Source organism: Oryctolagus cuniculus, chromosome 7 (assembly GCF_964237555.1).
Source record: "Oryctolagus cuniculus chromosome 7, mOryCun1.1, whole genome shotgun sequence".
NCBI classification, from domain to species: Eukaryota; Metazoa; Chordata; class Mammalia; order Lagomorpha; family Leporidae; genus Oryctolagus; species Oryctolagus cuniculus.
Window position 1 is genome coordinate 149,190,584 of NC_091438.1, and position 22,645 is coordinate 149,213,228.

Below are 22,645 nucleotides of genomic sequence, written 5' to 3' on the forward strand. Positions count from 1 at the left end.
GAGATTGTTTTCCATCATGAAATACAGAAGCAGCCATTGCTACTGCATTAGAAAAGGAAGGTGCTACCAGGCCGACCTAAGTCCCTGCAGGTCCCTCGAGAGGCCAGAGGGAAATAGAGATGACAGACACCAGAGACAAAACTCAGGGGCGGCTGGTGCTGTGGTGAAGCGGGTAAAGCCACCGCCAGCAGCGCCGGCATCCCATATGAGCACAGGTTCTAGTCCTGGCTGCTCCTCTCCCGATCCAGCTCTCTGTTGTAACCTGGGAAAGCAGTAGAAGATGGCCCAAGTGCTTGGGCTCCTGCACCCACGTGGGAGACCCAGAAGAAGCTCTTGGCTCCTGGCTTCAGATCAGCACAGCTCCCGCTGTTGCGGCCATCTGGGGAGTGAACAACCAGATGGAAGACCTCTCTCTCTGTCTCTACCTCTCTCTGTAACTCTTTCAAATAAATAAAATAAATCATAAAAAGAAAAGAAAAGAAAAGGAAAGGAAAGGAAAGGAAAGGAAAGGAAAGGAAAGGAAAGGAAAGAAAAGGAAAAGAAAAGAAAAGAAAAGAAAAGAAAAGAAAAGAAAGGCAGAACAACCAAAAGAGAAGGAGAAAGAGAAACAATGAAAATCTTCCATCAGCTGGTTCACTCCCCAAATGCCCACCACAGCCAGGGCTAGGGCAGGCCAAAGCTGGGAGCCGGGAACTCCATCCACATCTCCATGTGAGTGGCAGGGGCCCAAGTATTTGGGCATCATTTTCTGCCCTCCCAGGTGTATTAACAGAGCAACAAGGACTTGAACTGGCTTTCTTATATAGGATGCTTTTTTTTCCACCTGATATTTTGTGTTTAATTTAATGTATACAAATGTCATGTGTTTCATATGTACAGATTCAGGAGCAGAGTGATACCTCCCGCCCCACCCTTCCACCCTCCTTCCTCCTCCTCCTATGCGCACTCTTAATTTTTACAAAGATCTATTTTCAGTTTACTTTATTCTCATAAGATTAATCCTACACTAAGTAAAGAGTTCAGCAAATAGCATGAAGAAAAAAGCACCATTCCTCAATAGTGGAGACAAGGGCTGTAATCAACCATCAAGTCTCAAAATACCCATTCCACTACTGTACACCACCCTGCTTAACCTGCTGGGCCACAGCGCTCGTCCTACAATGACCTTTAATCAAACACCCTAGAAATTGCAGAAGAGATCTCTGCATACCCAGGAAAACACATGCCTATCACAGATCCTAGTATGTAGTGTGGATTTTTATAGCACTACTATCTCTAGATCACCAGACCACTAAGCCCAATCTGCATTTATTTGGCAAGGAAAATTATGTTTCAGAAACTATTCCAAAGAAGTAGAAACAGCCCAGTACTTGCAATTTGAGAATGTTAAAATGCCCTACCTAAATTGGTTAAATGTCTAGGTAGGGGCTGGTGCTAAGACGTAGCCAGTAAAGCTGCTGCCTGCAACACTGGCATCCCATATGGTTCCCTGGCTGCTCCACTTTTGATCCAGGTCCCGGCTAATGTGCCTGGGAAAGCAGCAGAAGATGGCCCAAGTCCTCATGCCCCTGCACCCACATGGGAGACCTGGATGAAGCCCCTGGCTCCTGGCCTAGGCCCAGTCCAGCCCTGGCCATTGGAGTCATTTGGGGACTGAACCAGCAGATGGAAGATCAATATCTCTCTCTCTGCCTCTCTCTCTCTCTCTCTCTCTCTCTCTCTCTCTCTCTGTCTCTCTGTCACTCTGCCTTTCAAATAAATAAACAAATTTTTTCTTAAAGAAAAAGATCTCACAATTGGTAGGCTATTGGAGAAAACACATTCCATGTTAAATGTTCCTTTACAGAATCTAAAACTTCCCTGGAGGCTCAGACAATAGGCACCATAGGATGAGCTGTAGAAGGTGGGAGACTTCGTACCTGAGCACCTGCACTACGAGTGAAGAGGGAGGGCCGTGAGTCTTGGACACGCTGACTGTTCACTGTCAGATTAACGGAGGCAAGAATCGCTTCAGCCTGCTGGACACAGACGTGGTTGATAAGGAAATCTAGCCCATTGGGGAAGGAAAAGAGGCACCGGTTACTCGCCTCGAATTCCGGGATACAGAGGGATTGCTGGTAACCCCCGAATACGAACCGAGTTGCCTCTGCTGGCATGAGCTGCTCTGTCTTCGTCCCCTAAAACAGAAATGGGGTAGAACAGGAGAGACGGAACTGGGTCCCCGTGGGCCACCAGGGCTGCTTGAGGGGCTCAGCGGTAGGTGGTGTCTCAGCCTGTTGCGAGAAGGCGGGGAACACGTGGCCCGCCAGCCCTGCAGGCAGTAGCTCCTCCTGGTCTGAACCGGCACCCGGGCACCGGCTCTCGGGAGTGCCTCGCTCAGATCACAGGGGCCAGGCGGAAAGCAGCAACCCCGAATCCAACAGGAGGGAGAACCCTGTCAGGCGCGGGGTCAGCCCAGAGTGGGAAATCGGAGTCCTCGCCACTTCTGCTGAAGCGATACCCTGAGGTTACCTAAGAATCTGCTCCACAGCGGGGGATGACAAGTCAGTGCTCCAAATGGACAACAAAATGCCTCTAGCAAACAGCCAGCCAGCAGGGAGAAAACCAACAAGGGAGAATAGGATCAGAACTCAACATCTCACACATCAGAACGGGTCTCGGCACGCAGAGGTTAAAACTTCAGATGCAAAAACCCAGGGTCGGGTGCTAGGCGCATTGTTAAGATGCCCACAGCCCCCATCAGAGGACCTCGGTTTGAGGCCAGGCTCCACTTCCAATTCCAGCTTCCAGCTAATGTGCACCCTGGCGGCGGCGGGGGGGCGGGGGGGAGGCGCAGGGGGGTGGCAGGAACAGCAGGTGGTAGCTCAAGTACTTGGGTCCCTGCCATCCGTGTGGGAGACCCCCATGGCTGCTGCAGGCATTTAGAGGGTGAATCAGTGGACGGAAGATCTCTCTGACTCTACCTCTGTCTCTCTTTCTCTCTCTCTCTGCCCTTCAAATAAAATGCAAATAAATAATTTTTGTGTGAAAGTGCAAACAAAGGGAAAGGAGGAGTGAAGGGAAGCAGGTCAAGGCGGCCAGCTAAGGAACCCAAGATTTGCCCAAATAAAAAGAAGAAAATGAAAGCAAGGAGAGGCCAGCCTTGGAGCAAGCAGAAGGCAAGTGAATTCTGATCACTGTCACACACGCTGTCTCCTTGGTGGTCTCCTGCCTTCTAAAATCCAGAGGAGTGGTTTTATCAACTGTTTTATAAATGCAAGTTGTTTGATTGTTCTAGAAACATTTTTTTTTTCAAAAGATTTACTTTGTTTATTTGAAAGGCAGAGTTGTACAGAAAAAGAAGGAGAGACAGAGAAAAACAGATCTTCCATCTGCTGATTGACTTTCCAAAAGGCTGTAACAGCCAGGGCTGGGCAGGATGAAGCCTGGAACCCAGAACTCCATCCAAGTCTCCCAGAGGGGTGGCAGGGGCCCAAATACTTGGGCCATCTTCTGCTGCTTTCCCAGGCACATTAGCAGGGAGCTGGATCAGAAGCAAAGCAATCACAGCTCCATGCAGTGCTCACCTGGGGTGCCAGCATCTTAACCCACTGTGCCACACGCCAGTCCCTAGAAACATTTTAAGAAGGAGGGAACTCAAATTCCTCCCACTTCTTTAAGTGTAAAAAAAAATTTTAGGAGCTGGCACTGTGGCATAGCAGGTAAGCTGCTGCCTGCAGGGCCGGCATCCCATATGGGCGCCGATTTGAGTCCCAGCTGCTCCACTTCCGATCCAGCTCTCTATGGCCTGGGAAAGCAGTAGGAGATGGCCCAAGTCCTTGGGCCCCTGCATCCATCCGTGTGGGAGACCTGGAAGAGACTCCTGGCTCCTGGCTTTGGATAGGCACAGCTCCAGCCGCTGCAGTCATTTGGGTAGTGAACCAGTGGATGGAAGACCCTTCTCTCTCTCTACCTCTCTGTAGCTCTGCTTTTCAGATAATAAATAAATCTTTTTAAGACATTTTAAAGGGGTGAACTCAGAAAATAGTGGGATGTTAAATTATGCGTTGGACATCAGCTTACCACCACATAGGTGGGGAGTGGAGTTTATGTCCTACAACACAGAAAGTGCGCTGAGCGGCATATGGAGTTACAGTCCTGTAGCTAACACGTCATTTTCAGCCGCTTCTGCTCCCGTGTTGTTCAGGTTTCCCAAAGAAATTGCTCTTTGACCATTGCCCTGTCAGGTCAGAGTACAGCCTGCAACAGCTTTGGCCAGGGTGGTTCACTTTTCCCAGTGACTTGGTGCCTCTCCTCTGAAAGACGGAAAATGGGAATACGAAACCAACGAAGGATCCTTGAGGGCTCGGGGGCCACAGAATTCCGCTGTTCTGCTCCCTCGGCTGGAGACTCGGGAATGAAGTTTCAAAATTCCTCTGTTGCTATGGGAGCCGCACTTTCTAGCTCGGAATAGCCTGTAAGGGTAACAGGTGTGCCCAAGGTAAGGTCTTTGAATGCTGTCGCAGAGAACCTTCTGGCTTAGCCAGACCTCTCTGAGACACGTGGATATGCCGGATGAATCATCTACGAGTCTTCATGAGGCCACTTGAACCTGCTTCTCTTCATGTGGCCTTGGAGGATGCTTCCAAGAAGAAAACGACCTTGAACCAGAGATACAGCCACTTCCTGCGGGCTATCACTGCCACGTGACTCAGTCTGTCTAGGCTGTGCCTCCTCCGCAGGGACTTCGTGGTGAGCTGGGAAAATTCAGCTGCAAGGTATGAATTTAGACTACGACTTCAGGGTCAATTCAATAGCGGCATTTTGATTTTTCATTTGTAAAATAAAATCTTCCACTAAAAAAAAAAAAAAAAGAAAGAAAGAAAGAAAGAAAATGGGAGTAGGTAGCGTGCACAAGTGAAGGAGATGAAATTGTGAAAGGGTGGGGCTTCCCCAACAGCTTCTCGGCATTTGAAGAGATTGGTACTTGAAAGCCTCACGGGAAATTGGCTTCCACATTTATTCACTGGATCTCAGCCAAAAAGCTGAGAAGCAGGTGCTTCCAAACTTAGCTTCCCTTCATCTAGGACAAAGAATCTACTTCTGATCTGATCATTATCTTAAAAATAATCTGTATTTATTTATCTTCATTTTATTTGAAAGGCAGAGAGAGAGAAAGATCTCCTACCTGCTGGTTCACTCTCCAAATAAGCAAAACAAGCCGGCACCATGGCTCAATAGGCTAATCCTCCACCTTGCGGCGCCGGCACACCGGGTTCTAGTCCCGGTCTGGGCGCCTGATTCTGTCCCGGTTGTCCCTCTTCCAGGCCTGCTCTCTGCTGTGGCCCGGGAGTGCAGTGGAGGATGGCCCAAGTGCTTGGGCCCTGCACCCACATGGGAGACCAAGAGAAGCACCTGGCTCCTGCCATCGGATCAGCGCGATACACCAGCCGCGGCGGCCATTAGAGGGTGAACCAATGGCAAAAGGAAGACCTTTCTCTGTCTCTCTCTCTGTCTACTCTGCCTGTCAAAAAAAAAAAAAAAAAAAAAAAAAAAAGTCAAACCAAATAAGCAAAACAGCCAGACTGGGACAGGCTGAAGCCAGCAGCCTGGTTTCCCACACGGGTGGCAGGGACCCAAGTACTTTGATCCTTTTCTGTTGCTTTGCCAGGTGTATTGGCAGGAATGCTGGTTCGGAGGCAGAGCAGCCAGGAATAGAACTGGCACTCAGATATGGGATGCAGACCTTCCAAGCGGTGGCTTAACCTGGTGAACCGCAATGCTGGCCTCAGGGTGGGTTCAACATGGAGCGCTGTTAATCCACCTACCACAAACCCATAGGACATGAGAAGGAACTTAAATTCCATTCGAAGTGCATAAAAAGATGCCAAAATGGAGTGTCATGATCTATAACCATACTTGCTTCTTTTTTGTGTTGACTGAGCTCGAAGCGGGCCCAGGACAAAGGCTAGAATAATCCCAGTGTTTAGAAAACCAGCTCAGATGGAGGAGGAGGAAGGGGATCTGAGCGGGGGCAGCCACTGCAGGAGGTGGAAAACCAGCAGAGGGCGCCGCCCAGATGCCCAGAAAGGAGGACAAAACAGGATGGCAGATGCGGTCACCTGCGTGCGTGATGGCAGAGCTGGGGTCTGGTAACTTGGAAGTCAGGGCGACCTCGGCCATGGCAGCTGTGGAGGAGCGGCCGGTCAGAGGCCAGGCTGGGGCTGGGTGATAGATGAGTGGCTGGCAGACAAGCCACGAGATCGGCTCCTGAACTCTTGGAAGGTGGCTGCTAGGAACTGAGATGAGCTATACGTGAAAATGTACATCTGATTTCCAAAACTCAGTGTAAAAAATGCAGAAATATCAGTAATTTTTAAGAGATTTATTTATTTATTTTTAAAGATTTATTTTCTTTATTTGAAAGAGTTTCAGAGAGGCAGAGGCAGAGAGAAAGAGAGGTCTTCCATCTGCTGGTTCACTCCCCAGATGGCCACAATGCCTGGAGCGGCGCCTGGATCTTGAAGCCAGGAGCCAGGAGCTTCCTTCAGGTCTCCCATGCAGGTACAGGGGCCCAAGGACTTGGGCCATCTTCTAATGCTTTCCCAGGCCATAGCAGAGAGCTGGATGGGAAATGGAGCAGCTGGGACTCGAACTGGTGCCCACATGGGATGCCAGTGCTGCAGGCAGCAGCCTTACCCAGTACGCCACAGCACCAGCCCCTATTTATTTATTTTGAAAGTCAGAGTTACAGAGAGAGGGAGGCACAGAGAGGGGTCTTCTATCCTCTGGTTCATTCCCCAGATGGCCACAACAGTCAGCACTAGGCCAGGCCAGAGCTGGGAGCAAAGAGCTTCACCCTGGTCTCCCATGTGGGTGGCAGGGCCCAAGCTCTCGGGGCCATCTTCTGTTGGTTTTCCCAGGCCGTTAGCAGAAAGCTGGATTGGAAGTGGAGCAGTGGGGACACCAACCGGCACCCATATGGGATTCTGGCACTGTAGGTGGTGGCCCTACTTGCTGTATTACAATGCTGGCCCCCTCAGCAATATTTTTAAAACATTCGTTACACAGGGAAATTAAGCATTTTAGCGATATTGGATTAAACACATAATTAACATTATTATATCGGTTTATACTTTTTAACCTGAGGGCAAGTGTTGTGGTACAGGAGGTTATGCTGACAACTGGGACACCCATACCCTATATCAGAATGCCTAACTCAGGTACTGGCTACCCAGCGCTTCTGATCCAGTTTCTAGCAATGCACCTGGGAGACAGGAGATGATGGCCTAAGTGCTTGGCTTCCTGCTACTCACGTGGGAGATCCAAATGGAGTTCCTGTTTCCTGGCCCAGTCCTGGCTGTTGTGGGCATTTAGGGAGTGAACTAGAAGATTGCTCTCTGTCTCTCCCTCTGTCACTCTGCCTTTCAAATAAATAAATCTTTAAAAAATATTACTGTGGGGTGTGGGCATTTAGCCTTCATGTTAAGATTCCCATGTCCTGGGGTCAGCATTGTGGCATGGTGGGTGAAGCCGTTGCTTGCGACTCTGGCAACCCATATGGCACTGGTTCGAGTCCCAGCTGCTTCACTTCCGATCCAGCTCTCTGCTAAACTGGCCTGGGAAAAGCAGTGGAAGATGGTCCAAGTGTTTGGGCCCTACAACCCATGTTGGAGACCTGGAAGAAGTTCCTGGCTCCTGGCTTTGGCCTGGCCTAGAGCTGGACATTGTGGCCATCTGAGGAGTGAACCAGCAGATGGAAGATCTCTCTTTCTAACTCTCCCTTTCTCTCTGTAACTCTTTCGAAATAAATAACTTAAAAAAAAAAAAGTTTCCCATGTCACACACTACAGTGCCTGGGTACAATCCCCAGCTCTGGCTCCAGACTCTAGCTTCCTGCCGAGACAACCCCTGAGAAGCAGCAAGGTTGGCTCATGTGATCGGGTTCCTGCCAAGTGCGAGGGAGACCTGGGTTGTGCTGCTGGCTTCCAGTTCTGACCGTGGCCCAGTTCCAGCCATTGCAGCCATTTTTAGGAGTGAACCAGGGGATGGGAGCTGTCTGTCTCCATTGCAAAGGGAACCAAGAAATGGGGAGAAAGATAGAAGGGATTTAACATTGCTAATGAATCCCGCGTCCTTTTTCAAAATTTTTATTTATTTGAAAGGAAGAGAGAGGGGGCGGAGGGAGAGAGGGAGAGGATTCCCTTTTGCTGGCTCACTCCTCAGATGCCCACAACAGCTAGGACTGGGCCAGGCTGAAGCCAGGGCTGGGGAACTCAATCCAGGTCTCTTATGAGCGTGTCAGGAGCCCCGCTGGGTGATGCATCACCTGCTAGCCCCAGGTGTGCATGAACAGGAAGCTGAAATGAGGGGTGAAGCCAGGACTGAAACCCAGGCACCCTGAAAGGGGATGTGGTCACCCGCTTAACCTCTGCACCAAGCTCTTGCCCCCACCTTCTTTAACACCCCCACCCCTATGTTTTTGAGACCCACACGCAATTCCTCTGATTCTCCTCCTATAGAAAACTGCTCCTTCTGGATCTTCTCCCCAGGGTCTCCTTCCTGGCCCTGTCACTCGTATGTGAAGGAGTCTGCCACACCACCATGTAGGGGAAGGGAGGTCCAGGCAAAGGAAACAGCATGTGCAAAGGCCCTGAGGCAGGAGACTGCTTCTGTAGTCGATGGGCCAGGGAGGAAGCAGGAAGTGAGGCCTGAGCAGTAAAGTGTGTGTGTGGGGGGGAGGCTCTATCACTGTTTGCTGAGTGAGGTGAGAACTCTCTGGAGGTTCTGAATGACAGACATGGCCAAGAACAAACCACACAAGGAGGCAAGGGTGGAAAGGAGATGGTCAGTGTTGTATAGCAGGTTAAGCCGCCACCTGCAACACCAGCATCCATACAGGAGCACCGGTCCCATCCCAGAGGCTCTGCCTATGACCCAGCTTCCTGCTAACGTACCTATGCAGGCAGCAGATGATGGTCCGAGTGCTTATGCCACTGCCACCACATGGAACACCCAGATGGAGTTCTTGGCTCCCGGCTTCAGCCTGGCTCAGCCCCGGCCATCGCAGCTATTTGGGGATGGAAGGTCTCTTTCCGATTCTCCCTCTCTCTCCATCACTCTGCCTTTCAAACAACCAAGTCTTAGGAAAAGAGAGGGAGCCCAGTAAGGACCCTCTTGTAATGGTCCAGGGGTGACCAGTGGTAACAGTCATTGCATTCTCCCTATATGCTGGGGACAGATGTCTCAGGCTGCCAGGAAGGACTGGACATGGATGTGAGAGAAAGGGAGAAGTCAAGGCTGCTGCTTGGTTATTGGGAGGACAGAGATACAGCAGCTCCTGCGGTGGGAAAGGTTGCAGGATATTAGGGGGCGGGGGGAGCAGGAAGCCGCTGGAAGTGGAACAAGGCTGTTTTCGACCAGTAAAGCCCCAGAGCTGCACACTGGAGATGCCAAGGAAGCAGCAGGGTGTGCGGGGCTGGCGTCTTCCAAGCACTGTCAGGCCTGGAGGTATCAACTCAGGGGCTCTCCACACACGGCTGCTATCTACAGCCCAGAAAGGAGACAACACGACATCACCCAGGGAGTGAAGAAAGGGGAGGGGTCGGAGGGACTGAAGTCTAGGCCACTCCAGTCTCCAGGCTGAGGATGAGAAAGCCCAGCAAGGGACACAGACGAGGCATGGCCAAGGAGCCACAGGGAAATCAGAAGACCAGAAGACCGTGTCTCCAAGAGCAGGGAGTGAATCGCCGGGACAGATGCAGCCAAGAGGTCCAGTGAAACACCGCGTGCTTAGCACTGGGTCTGAGACGTGGAAGCCACTGGCGACTTTCACAGGAGAGATATTGTTATAAAGCAGGGGGGGCCAGCTCGGTGGTGCAGCAGGTTAAGCCACCACCTGTGAAGCCAGCATCCCATAGGAGCACCAGCTTACGTCTCCTTGCTAATGTGTGCGGGAAAGCAGCAAAAGACAGCTCACCCTGGCCTGAAGCGCCAGCGTCCATGTGGGCGCAAGTTCTAGTCCAGGCTGCTCCTCTTCTTTTTTTTTTTTTTTTTTTTTTTTTTTTTTTTTGACAGGCAGAGTGGACAGTGAGAGAGAGAGACAGAGAGAGAAAGGTCTTCCTTTGCCGCTGGTTCACCCTCCAATGGCCGCCGCTGCAGCCGGCGCACCGCACTGATCCTGGCAGGAGCCAGGAGCCAGGTGCTTTTCCTGGTCTCCCATGGGGTGCAGGGCCCAAGCACCTGGGCCATCCTCCACTGCACTCCCTGGCCATAGCAGAGAGCTGGCCTGGAAGAGGGGCAACCGGGACAGAATCTGGCGCCCCAACCGGGACTAGAACCCGGTGTGCCGGCGCCGCAAGGTGGAGGATTAGCCTATTGAGCCACGGCGCCGGCTCCAGGCTGCTCCTCTTCTGACCCAGCTCTCTGCTGTGGCCTGGGATAGCAGTGGAAGATGGCCCAAGTCCTTGTACCCCTGCACCCAAGTGGGAGACCCGGAGTCTCCCAGTTCCTGGCTTCAGATTGGCACAGCTAAGGCCATTGCAGCCAATTGGGGAGTGAACCAGCAGATGGAAGACCTCTCTCTGTGTCTCTACCTCTCATTGTAAATCTTTCAAATAAATAAATCTTTCAAAAAAAAAAAAAAAAAAAGATAGCTCAAGTCCTTGGGTCCCTGCACCCACATGGAAGACCTGGATGGAGTTCTGGGCTCTGGCTTTGGCCTGGCACATTCTTGGCTGTTGTGGCCTTTTGGGGAGTGAACCAGCAAATGGAAGATCTCTCTCTCTCTCCGTGTCTCTCCCTCTCTCTGTATAACTCTGCCTTTCAAATAAATAAATAAAATAGTTTTGTAAAGCGATTAAATAAAAACCTTAGGAGGAAGTGCTGTTCTGGACTAATCTGTACCAGGTAGCCCCCAAGAGATCAGACTAAAAGTCAAAATGGAGTCACTAAGCCATCATGTGACCCTCTGAGAAGTCCAGGGTCAGCCAGCTTCCCACAGCAGGCCAGTTTCAATCCACAGAACCTTGCGATTCCTAACCAAAAAAGCAACCTGAAGCTAACCAAGCAGTCTTTTAATTATTCTATCTCCCCGTCCCCTCTTTCAAGAAAAGTGACTTTGAAAAGATCAGTCTGCCTTCAGTTCTTTGCTTCTATTCTCATCAGCCCCTTTCTGTCTATAAAACCAACTTCCAGCCGGCGCCGCGGCTCACTAGGCTAATCCTCCACCTAGCGACGCCGGCACAGACACACAGGGTTCTAGTCCCAGTCAGGGCGCCGGATTCTGTCCCGGTTGCCCCTCTTCTAGGCCAGCTCTCTGCTGTGGCCAGGGAGTGCAGTGGAGGATTGCCCAAGTGCTTGGGCCCTGCACCCCATGGGAGACCAGGATAAGTACCTGGCTCCTGCCATCGGATCAGTGCGGTGCGCTGGCTGCAGCGCACCGGCCGTGGCGGCCATTGGAGGGTGAACCAATGGCAAAAGGAAGACCTTTCTCTCTCTCTCTCACTGTCCACTCTGCCTGTAAACAAACAAACAAAAAAAACTTCCCTAACTTATGGGAGTACTTGCTCCCGGCTCCTGGCTCCTGGCTCTGGCCTGCCCAGCCTTGGCTGTTGCAGCCATTTGATGAGTGAACCAGTGGATGGAAGACCACTCTCTCTCTCTGCCTCTCCTTTTTTCTTTGTAACTCTTTCACATAAATAAAGAAATCATTTTAAAAACTGTGATTTTGATTTATTTGAAACACAGAGAGGCAGGGAGCTCCCATGCCCTGGTTCCCTCCCCCAAAAGCCTGCAACAACTGAGCTGCGCCAGGCCAAAGCCGGCAGCACGGAACTCCTTCAGGTCTCCCACGTGGGTGGCAGGGGCCTGTGGAAGGCACCGGGTCCCTGCTGAGGAAGGAACGGAAAAGCCCCAAGCCAGCGGCAGTCTGCCTGGGACGCAGATCTCCCAGATTATAATCCATGCGGCAGCAGTGGTCAGCTCCCAGCTGGCCCGCTGCCCTCACAAGGTAGGAAATTAGCCATTAGCCTGTGTGTGAGAGAGGGGCTGACAAACAAAACCAGCTGAACGAGGGATCTGTGCAAGCAGACCTGTTTGCACATTCAGTCTTTGTGTCCCAGAAGCTGGTTAGCAGGGTCCCAGTCTACCCCGGGGGCAGCTTTGGGAACTCTTCCCTGCCCCGTGGGAGGGGGTGGTGGTGGTTTGTTTGCTAGTAAGTCTCTTAGGAAGAAGTCAGATATGAGCTTGTGTGTGTGTGACAAAGGCCTAAAAGACATCTATGACCAGCATATGCATATGCATCTCAATGTTCGAATCCTGCCCTGCCCCTTCTACCCAATAACCCACCAGGTGGGGGTCTCCGCCCCTTCAGCTGCCCTGGGGGAGAGCTGGGACCACCTAACAAGGTTATGGGAACAAAGACTTTTTTTAAAGCTTTATTTATTTGAAAGAGTTACACTGAGAGATCTTCCATGCCCAGGCTCACTCCCCGGAAGGCAGCCAGCCGCCAATGCTGGGTGGGGCCGAGGCCAGGAGCCTGCAGCTTCTTCCAGGTCTCCCTTGTGGGTGGGCAGGGCGCTCCCTCCGCTGCTTTTCCCGTCTTTAGGGAGCTGGGTGAGGCGGAGCAGCCCGGCGCGCCCAAGCCACAACGCAGCCCCGAGGACGAGGCTTCTGCTGTGCGGACGCTGGTCTGCTTTCAAGGCTTGCTTCTACTTCCTCCCCTCATTCAGCGCACAAAACTCTCCATTTCCGTTCTACGGCTCCGCTCAGGCGTGGGTGATGCCTACCTTGCTACCTAACACGGCTCCTCCCAGGTGTGGGTGATGCCCACCTGTCTTAACTGCTGCACCCAAAGTCAGCCCCTCTGTCTCACAGATTTCTCTGCCTCTGATCTTGACCCGGACCAAGGACGCTTGCAAAGCCGAAAATCTCCATTCCATCACTCACCACCTTCTGAATCTTCACTGAGCCCCTGACCCTGACGGCCAGCTCTCGGCCTGCCTCTCCCACCTGCCCCAGTCTGGGAGCGCGCCCCCCCCCGCCCCCCCGCCCAAGTCCAAGATTCCCGGCTAGCAGGTGACTCAAAGTTGTGCTTCGATTCCCGCAGGGTTCTCATTCGGATGCAAAGTCCTCAATTATCGTCTCCCCGGCAACGCCCTTCAGAGTTTGTGATAAGCCTACGCTCCCGGGGCAGGAAACGTTTTAAACCGAGGAGCTGCCTGAAAGAACCAGGAAATCACAAAAAGACTCGGGAAGGGAGTGGCAACCTCAAGGACGACCCTTCGCGCCGGAGGAACCTGACCTGCGGGTGCCCCCGCCTAACCTGCGGCGCCACTACCTAGTCCGCCCACCTTGACGACTACAAATCCCAGCATGCCTTGCAGTGAGTGGCAGGACGCAGTGCCTGCCGGAACACGTAGTCCCGTTCTAGTTCAAGAAAAGCCCAGAACGCCCCATGACGTCACGAGGGCTCGGGAAAGGACTTGGGCACCGGCCCAGGGTCAAGTTAAACCTTCCTCCAGAGAGGCGACCCTGGTTTCTTTGGTGACTCGGTGTCTACTCTCAACAGGTCCCACCCCACCGGCCACGCGGACCTATGGTGTGCGTTGAGTAGCCTCTCGCGCGAATCCTCCACTTAGAGGGGAAGTTCCGGAGGAAAGAATAGTCTTCTCGGAGCGCGGGCTTGTTAGAGCAGCGGTTCGCGGGGCGCTACCCCGAACAGAGGCTGAAGAGCCCTCCGCCCTAGCAGCGCCGGTGAGGACGTGGCAAGACGGCCTTGGACCGACGCTTCCCCTTCCTCCGCCCGTCCGGTTAGAGGCGCGGGAGACGCAGGGACTGCTGGGAACGCGCATGCGCCCTCCGCGGCAGGGGGCTCCACTGCCAACGTCCGCGGGCGCGGGGGGTGTCGGGTGTCGACGGCGGCGCTTTGCGGCCGGTCGTGCGGGTTGGGCGCGGGCGCGCGGGCGGGCGGGCGCGGCGGCAGTGGCGCGCACAGGTGATTGACTGGCCAGCTGGCTGAGGGAGCGCCTGGTCCTCTTCGCTGGCAGGTGGCGGAGCCCAGTAGGGCAGCGGCGCAGGCGGCGGCGGTGGCGGTGGCGGCGACGGCGACGGCCGGGCTGGGGAGGCGCTCCTTGGGGCAAGGCCATGGCCCCGCGGCTGCAGCTGGAGAAGGCCGCCTGGCGCTGGGCGGAGACGGTGCGGCCCGAGGAGGTGTCGCAGGAGCACATCGAGACCGCCTACCGCATCTGGCTGGAGCCCTGCATCCGCGGCGTGTGCAGGTGAGGGCCGCGCACCGGGCCTGCGCCCCCCCTCCCCCGGCGCCGGACCTTGGAGAGCTGGGGCGGGGTGGGGGAGGAGGCCGGCAGCCCCGTGCGCGAGGAAGGGCGAGGGTGCGGGTCGCCGGTCCCGCCGTCCGGGCGCCCCGAGGGGACGCAGCCTTCCCGGGCTCGGAGCGGAGGTGATGCTGCCCAGAGCCCTTTAGCGAAAGCTCCGGGGTCTTCTCCGAAAGATGGCGGTGGGGATGGTGGAAGGTAGGAGCCAAGAGCCGAGCAGGCGCCGCTGGCTCGCGTACGTGGGCCGCGGCTCCGGGGCAGCTTGCTGGACGGGAGCCTCCGCTCGGCGAATCCGCTGTCGGTGCGGACGCCGAGGCCCCGGCCGCCGTGGGGCTGTGGGTGCAGAGAGCTGCTTGTGGGGGCCTGCGTCATCGGTGCCTTCCGCCCCGGCTGCCCGCCTCCGGCCGTGGCGAGCCGGCCCCGCGTCGGCGAGGGGCGAGGTGGGGCCGTGCGCGTGCCGCCCTCCGCTTCCTGGCTTTCGGGTCCGCGCCGCGGTCCCCGGCGTGCTGCGGAGGGGACGGGGCCGAGCGGGCTCCGAGCAGGTGGGAGTCGTGGTCTCCGGCTTTGCAGCCAGGTCTGCTCGCGGTGAAGCAGGGGCGGACGCTTCCACCATGCAGCGAGCGACTCCAGGCTCTGGCCGCCTGGCTCCAGCCCTGCGTACTGGGGTGACAAGCCCGCGTGCAACAGAGCTTGAGTTGTGATTGGCACACCGTACACCTCACCCATGGAAAGTGCGCAACCCAGCGTGTTTGGGTTTTTTTCCCGTATATTCCTAGGGCTGTGTACCCATCACCAGTCTGATACTGGGATTTTTTTCCCCTGTACCCATTGGAGCAGCGCTGAGTTCTCCCGCGTCCTCCCCATCTCTAAGCAACTGTTGATCCTGCTCTCTGGGCATTGGTATGGGTGGGCTCCCCGGCCGTGTGGCGGTCTGTGACTGGCTCCCAGAGTTTTGCAGGCTCATCCGTGTTGTAGCAAGCGAGTATCCGTGCTTTGTAACATATGGCGAGTAACACTCCGGGTCCCGCCCTCGCCGCTCAGGGCTGCTGTTGCTACTTCAGGCTGCTGTGGACGTCGGTCCGCGCGTTTTTGTTGTGCACCCTGTCTGGTTCTTTAGGGGACGTGCTGAGGGTGGACTTGCTGGCTCCTGGTGACTTTGCTTGACTTACTGAGAGCTCAGACCACACAGCAGCAGCACCATCTCCTGTTCCGAGCAGTTTGCAGGGGTTCCGCTGAAGTTCCTGCACCCTCTCCCAGGCTGATTCCGGGCGGGAGAGAAGCGCCGGCTTTGTGGTTTTGATGTGCCTTTACCTAATGAGTGGAATGTCATTTCTTGTGTGTGCTGGGCTATTTTCATGTTTGTTATTGCCAAATAATACCCATTGCACGGCTGTATCTACCGTGTTACAGTGTATGCCCGTTCCGTAGCTTGGTGGACAGTTGGGCCCCTTGGCTTTTATGAATAATGCTGTTTCCTACATCGGAGTGCCAGCCGTTTGTTTGCCTGTCTCTCGGGTTTGTACCTAGGTCACGTGGTAAGGCCGCTTAACAACTTGAGGGTGTGTCATTGTTTTCCGAACTGGCTGCCCTGTTTTACTACTCTCCTGTAGGATTCCAGCTTCTTCCACATCCTCACTCTCGCTGTCGTCTGCCTTTTGTGCTTTTGCTTCCCCTTTCCCAGATGACTGATAATGTGGAGCTTATTGGCCATTCATGTTTTCTTTGGAGAAATGTCTATTTAAATCCTTTGCTCCTGTTTACATTGGTTTCTGTTATCACTTTTGAGTTGCTGAGAGTTCTCCATCCTGGATTTAAGTTCCCTGTTCGCTGTGTGGTTGGCTGGTGTGTTGACAATGTCCTTTGCAGTACGAAGGTTTTCATTCTGATGAAGTTCAGCTACTACAGTGGGGTGGTGATAAGCCGCGCACCACTCGAGGTCTGAGCAGTTTAAGATACCAGAGCAAGCTCTGGTCCTACTCACTGCCTCAGCGCTGCCATTTCTTCAGACTCTTCAAAAAGAGATGGAAGAATGTATCATAATCTTTTCTTGGTTTGCTGTGAGATGCCAGAGCTGAGGGGATGAGGAGTTGGCCACAGGCATAGAATGGACTGCCATTTACATTTCTGAAACTGCTTGGGACAAAGTCCTTTGCCCACAGAATCCTGCAAACATCCCGTGTCTTAATTTTTAGATGAGACTTGGCCAACAGTATAGGTCGGGACGAGTTCTTCACAATAAAATTGTTGACTGATTTTCCATTTTTATTCACATTGCTAAATTGACCTTCAGAGTGGTGATCTCACTTTACCAATGTTGATAGGGTGTCTTGTTTTCTCGTAGCCTCACCAGCACAATGCATTTTATTCTGTTTTTAAAAAGACTTATTTATTTGAAAGGCAGAGAGACAGATATCTTCCATCTGCTGGGTTACAACCCAGGTGGCTACAACAGCCAGAGCTGGGCCAGGCCCAGTCCGGAACTTTCTTTCCCTCCCTCCTTTCTCTCCCCTCCCCTTCTTCCCCTCCCCCTCCCCTCCCCTCCCCTCCCCCTCCCCTTCCCCTCCCCTCCCCCTCCCCTTCCCCTCCCCTCTCCTCCCCCTCCCCTCCCCTCCCCTTCCCTCCCCTTCCCTCTCCTCCCCTCTCCTCCCCTCTCCTCTTTTTTTCTCTCAGACACAGAGTCTGACAGCAGTTGCTTTCTGCTGGTTTTCTTCCCAGATACTCCCGATGGCTAGCACTGGGCCAGCCTGAAACTGGGAGCCAGGAATTCAACCCAGGTTTCCCGTGTTGGTGGCAGAAACTCAGTCACTTAAGCTCTCACCTCTGCCTCCCAGGGCCCATATCTCAGGAAGCTGGACTTGGGAGCCAGAGTCAGGAATTGAACCCAGGCACTCATTGTGGGGTGCAGGTGTCCCAACCAGCGTCTTAACTGCTAGGCCAGCTGCATGCCACACACTTTCTTATTTTTAAGATTTATTTATTTATTTGAGAGGCAGAGAGAGAGAAAGAGATCTTCCATCAGTTGGTTCACTCCCCCAAATGGCTGCAATGGCTGGAGTTGATTCTATCCAGAGCCAGGAGCTTCTTGTGGGTCTCCCACCTGGAAGAAGCTCCTGGCTCCTGGTTCCGGATCAATGCAGCTCTGGCCATTGTGGCCATCTGGGTGTGAACCAGCAAATGGAAGATCCCTCTCTCTGCCTCCACTTCTCTGAGTAACTCAGACTTTCAAATAAATAAATAAATAACTAAATCTTTAAGGGAAAAAAAAGGCTGGACTGATTTGTACTTCCAGCTGTGTATAGATGTCTTTTTTTTTCTCTAGAAACAGCATGCAACTGTTACCAAATTAAAATATCCCAAAAAAGGAGCATTCTAGCTGGTATTATGCTAGTTTAAGATACTTTTAGGGCTTTATAGCCCCAGACCAGAACTCTAATGAGAACCAGGAGGCCTCATTATGAAACTTTAAAAAATTTTTTAAGAACTTTAAAACTTTAAAAAATTTTTTAAAAACTTTAACACTTTAAAAAAATTTTTTTACATGTATTTGAAAGGCAGAGGAAGAGAGACAAAGATTGATCAATCAGTTGATCAGACTGCCATCTGTTGGTTTACTTCTCAAATACCCAAAACAGCCAGGGCTGGGCCAGGCCAAAGCCAAGAGCCAGGAACTCCAGCTGGGTCTCCCACATGGTGGAAGCACTTGGGCCACCATCAGCTGCCGCTTTCCAGGATGAATTAACGGGAAGCTGAGTTGGAAGTGGAGTAGCTGAGACTTGACCCAGGCACATCCCTGCTGAATCTCCGTAGTGGGCCCATCTGAACTTTATTCTCCTAAGCTTTACTGATGTTTCATTGACACCTTCTTTCTAAGATTTTTTTCTCATGTCAAAGTCTTAATAGTATTGGTTCCTTTTGCCATGTTCCCCTGCTGCTCGGACCAAGTCAGGTCAATCTGAGTGTTTTTTTTTCCCCAATTTTTAAATTATAAAATTTTTTTGAGTTTAAAAAGAAAATATTATGGCAAATTTTAAACAGGATGGTACAGTGAACCCTCTTATTCATCTTGAGGTTACCGACATGAGCTGATTGCGCTTTTTCTTCTGATGCTGTACTTTTCCTGCCTAACCCAGCTGTAACCTGAACGTTTCCAGTTCCGCGTGTTACTTGGTGTAACAGGTGTTACTTGCTACATGAAAGCGGCACCCTGGTCTGCTCCTGTGCAGTGTGATGTCTTTGCTCTCCAGCACGCTGACACCCGGAGAAGGAATCCTCCTCGGCTGATTGTTGAGTGACAGGGAAAACCCTCCTTAAACCCAGGCCCACAGCTAGCCACTGCTACTATGTGTATCGAATAGTGTACAGTGTAACTGTTCTTTGAAATTCTTTTCTCTGCATGTATGTGAAGTTCAGCAAATACTTACTGGGTGCCTCTTACATAGCTCACTGGAATAAGTGTTAATTTATTCACATTTCTTTGGCACCTACTCTGGGCTTGGTAGTATTCTAGGGTGACTCTGGGATAAAATACTGGAAATTAAATTCTCTTTATGTCTTGTATATTTTAGATACAAGACAGATACACAGCACAATTGTTATTTTACAGAAACAAGAGGGTCACATTTCACACTTTTTTACAACCTGTTTTTATATAATATGCCTTTTTCCACATTAGTGTGCATAGGTCAACCTTATTTAAGATAAATTTTACTGTGTATATTTCAGGTATATAATGTGATATTGATATGTGTAGATAGTGAAGTCAATTCTATGAAGAAGTGAATTGGCATCCATCTCACATTTACCTTTTTGGTTTTTATTTTGTGGCAAGAGCTAATCTAGGCTTTCAGCAGGAATTTCAGACACACACCTGCCTTTCTGGTAGCTCCGTGATATTTTGTTGTATAGAGGTAGTAGCTGCACTGTGATTTATTTAGCCAATCCCCTGTTGCTGGCTTGTTACAACAGACAATGCCACTGTAGACGTCCTTGTACCGGGATGGTGAGTGTTTTCACTTAGGCTGCAAGATGAGCAATCCGGGGGCAAAGATAAACTTTCGATAGACTGGAAAGGTTTAAGGCCGACACCTGCAGTAAGTGACCTTGTTACCCACCCACAGCATTCCTGTTCTTAACACCGTTGCAATTAGTGGAAATTAGCAGTTGGGGGCAGGTGTTTGGGGCAGCAGTTAGGGCTGGACTTGGGATGCCTGCCTCTTACATCAGAGGGCCTGGTTTGAGTTCTGGCTGTTCTGCTTCTCGTCCAGCTTCTTGCTCAGGTGCACCTTGGAAGGCAGCAGGTAATAGTTTAAGTACTTGAGTCCCTGCTACCCACATGGGAGACTCATATGGAGTTCTTGGCTCAGTCACAGCCGTTACAGGCAACAGGCATTTCAGGAGTGAACCAGTGAATGGATGATGTCTCTTTCTCCACCCCCCTTCCCTTTCAAATAAAATGAATATTTAAAAACAGTCTTATTTTCACTTTTTTAAAAAAGATTTATTTTGAAAGGCAGAGTTACAGTGAGAGGGAAACAGAATCTTCCATCTGCTGTTTCACTTCCCAACTGCCTGTAATGGACAGGACTGGATCAGGCCAAAGCCAGGAGCTTCCTCCAGGTCTCCACGTGTGGATGGCAGGGACCCAAGCACTTGGGTCATCTTCTGCTTTCCCAGGCACATCAGCAAGGAGCTGGATTGGAGGTAGTACAGCCAGGACTTGAACCGGAGCCCATATGGGATGCTGGCACCATGGGTGGTGGCTTTACCTGCTATATCACATCACCGGCCCCCTTACTCAACCGTTTTTTGGGTTGATGGTGGCATTGAGCATCTTTTTTGTATTTACTATCCATCTGTATTTTTTCCTGGGAGTTGTGTTCTGGATCCTTGGCCATTTTCACTAAGAGATTTATTTGGAAGAGTGACAGAGAGCTTTCATCTTCTGGTTCACTCCCCAAAGGACTAGCAGCAAAGATTGGGAAAACCAGGAGCCAGGAACTCCATCCCGTCCCTGACATGGGTGGCAGGAGCTCAGGTACTTAATGCTTCCCCGGTGCATGAGCAGAAAGCTGAGTTAGAAGTGAGCAAGCACTCTGATGAAGGATGCAGGTCACCCACTACAGTGTTTGCCCCGTTGGCCTTCTGCTCTTTTTAACCTACTGTACCACAGTGCCGGCTCTATGAACGTTTTTGCTATCTGCACATAGGAGGGAACTTTTTGAAGTAGCTTCATATGTAGTTGGTGCTGCGGCTCACTAGGCTAATCCTCCGCCTGCGGCGCCAGCACCCCATGTTCTAGTCCTGGTCGGGGCGCTGGATTCTGTCCCAGTTGCTCCTCTTCCAGTCCAGCTCTCTACTGTGGCCCGGGATGGCAGTGGAGGATGGCCCAGGTGACTGGGCCCTGCACCCGCATGGGAGGCCAGGAGGAAGCACCTGGCTTCTGGCTTCGGATTGGCGCAGCACGACGTCCTTAGCAGCCATTTGGGGAGTGAACCAACGGAAGGAAGACCTTTCTCTCTGTCTCTCTCACTAACTGCCTGTCAAAAGAAGTGGAGCAGCCCAGACTTGAACTGGCACTCATGTAGGATGCCGGCACTGTAGACGGTGGCTCAGTGTTGGCCCCAGGAGTTGTTTCTTACAGAGAATGTGAGAATGGGATGATGGTGACAGAGGAGGAGTGAGAACTCTCAACATAACTTTTTAAATCAATTTCACACATAAAAGTTACTTTTTTTTTAACCCGAAAAAAGAAACTTGTTTCCTTAAATACTCAGTCTTAGGCTTTCCTGAAACAATGACAATAAAAAAGAGAATGTAAACTCTAGGTTCTGGTCGCTGACCCCCCCAACTGCACGGTGTTTTCCCTCTAATATTTCAAATAAATAAAATACTTTCCTTTTTTTTTTTTTTTTTTTTTTTTTGGACAGGTAGAGTTAGACAGAGAGAGAGACAAAGAAAGGTCTTCTTCTGTTGGTTCACCCCCCAAATGGCCGCTAAGGCCGGCGCTGCTCCGATCTGAAGCCAGGAGCCGGGTGCTTCCTCCTGGCCTCCCATGTGGGCACAGGGCCCAAGCACTTGGGCCATCCTCCACTGCCTTCCCGGGCCACAGCAGAGAGCTGGACTGGAAGAGGAGCAACCGGGACTAGAACCCCAGGTGCCGGCACTGCAGGCAGAGGATTAGCTAAGTGAGCCGCGGCACCAGCTAAGAAATGTCTTTATCGGTCCCTAAATGCTTTCCCATTTTCATTTTTTTTTTAAATTATTTTTTAAATTATTTGAAAGGTGTAATGACACAGAGACAGAAGGAGAGAGACCTCCCACTGCTAGCTCACTCCCTAAAGGACCACAACAGCTAGGGTTGGGCCAGGCCGAAACCAGCAGTCACGAACTCCATCTGGGTCTCCTGCATGTGTGGTGGGGACTCAAGTACTTGAGCTATCACCTGCTGTCTCCCAGGCAGGTTAACAGGGAGCAGGAGTAGAAGTGGATCAATCCAGGCTCCAATACAGGGTGCCCCAAGCAGCAACTTTACCCACTGCACCACGCCACATACCTCTCATTTTTACTTAGAGCAGTCAGAGCTTTCCACAAAAGGTAAAATTACTTAAAGTGAACTGTCTGCTCAGTGCATTTTTTTTTTTTTTTTTTTTTTGGATAGGCAGAGTTAGACAGTGAGAGAGAAAGACAGAGAAAGGTCTTCCACCAAATGGCCGCTACGGCCAGTGCTGCGCCAGGTGCTTCCTCCTAGCCTCCCATGCGGGTGTAGGGCCCAAGCACTTGGGCCATCCTCCACTGTCTTCCCGGGCCACAACAGAGAGCTGGACTGGAAGAGGAGCAACCAGGACTAGAACCCAGAGCGCTGGCCTGCTCAGTGCATTTTAATATATATACAACTCCCATCAAGGTGGATGTCAGACTCCAGAAAGCTCCATCATTCTCCCTTCCACTTTTAAAATAATTTTTATTTATTAAAATTTATTTATTTATTTGAAAGACTGAGTTAAAGAGAGATATCTTTTTTCTGCTGGTTCACTCTTCCAGATAGCCGCAATGGCTGGAAGTCAAAAGCTTCCTCTGGGTCTCCCACATGGGTGCAGGAGCCCATGCACTTGGGCCATCTTCCTCTGCTTTCCCAGGCACATTATCAGGGAGCGGGATTGGAAGTGGAGCAGCTGGGACTTGAACTGGCGCCCATATGGGATGCTGGGATTGCAGGAAGTGGCTTTTACCGCCTATACCACAGCACCGGGCCCTCACCCATCCCTTCCTCTTATTTCTATCCTCTGTAGGTTTCTTTCTGTGTAAGTTTTGCCTGTTCTTGAACTTCATATTAA

At 51.8% G+C, this 22,645-nt stretch overlaps 1 protein-coding gene across 8 annotated transcripts in view; it reads left to right on the forward strand.

The window, feature by feature from the left end:
- Window positions 1–13,458: 13,458 nt before the first annotated feature.
- Window positions 13,459–22,645, forward strand: part of USP48 (ubiquitin specific peptidase 48) — an 83,622-nt gene continuing 74,435 nt past the window's right edge. For 7 of the 8 annotated variants that reach the window (XM_008265728.4, XM_051856729.2, XM_051856727.2 and 4 more), the window contains exons 1-2: window positions 13,459–13,581; window positions 14,028–14,258. In XM_008265728.4, the coding sequence (XP_008263950.2) occupies window positions 13,577–13,581; window positions 14,028–14,258 (236 nt within the window). In that variant the 5' untranslated portion in view covers window positions 13,459–13,576. Of the gene's footprint in view, window positions 13,582–13,649; window positions 13,791–14,027; window positions 14,259–22,645 lie in introns of those variants that run through there. The other variant, XM_051856731.2, reaches the window with a different exon arrangement.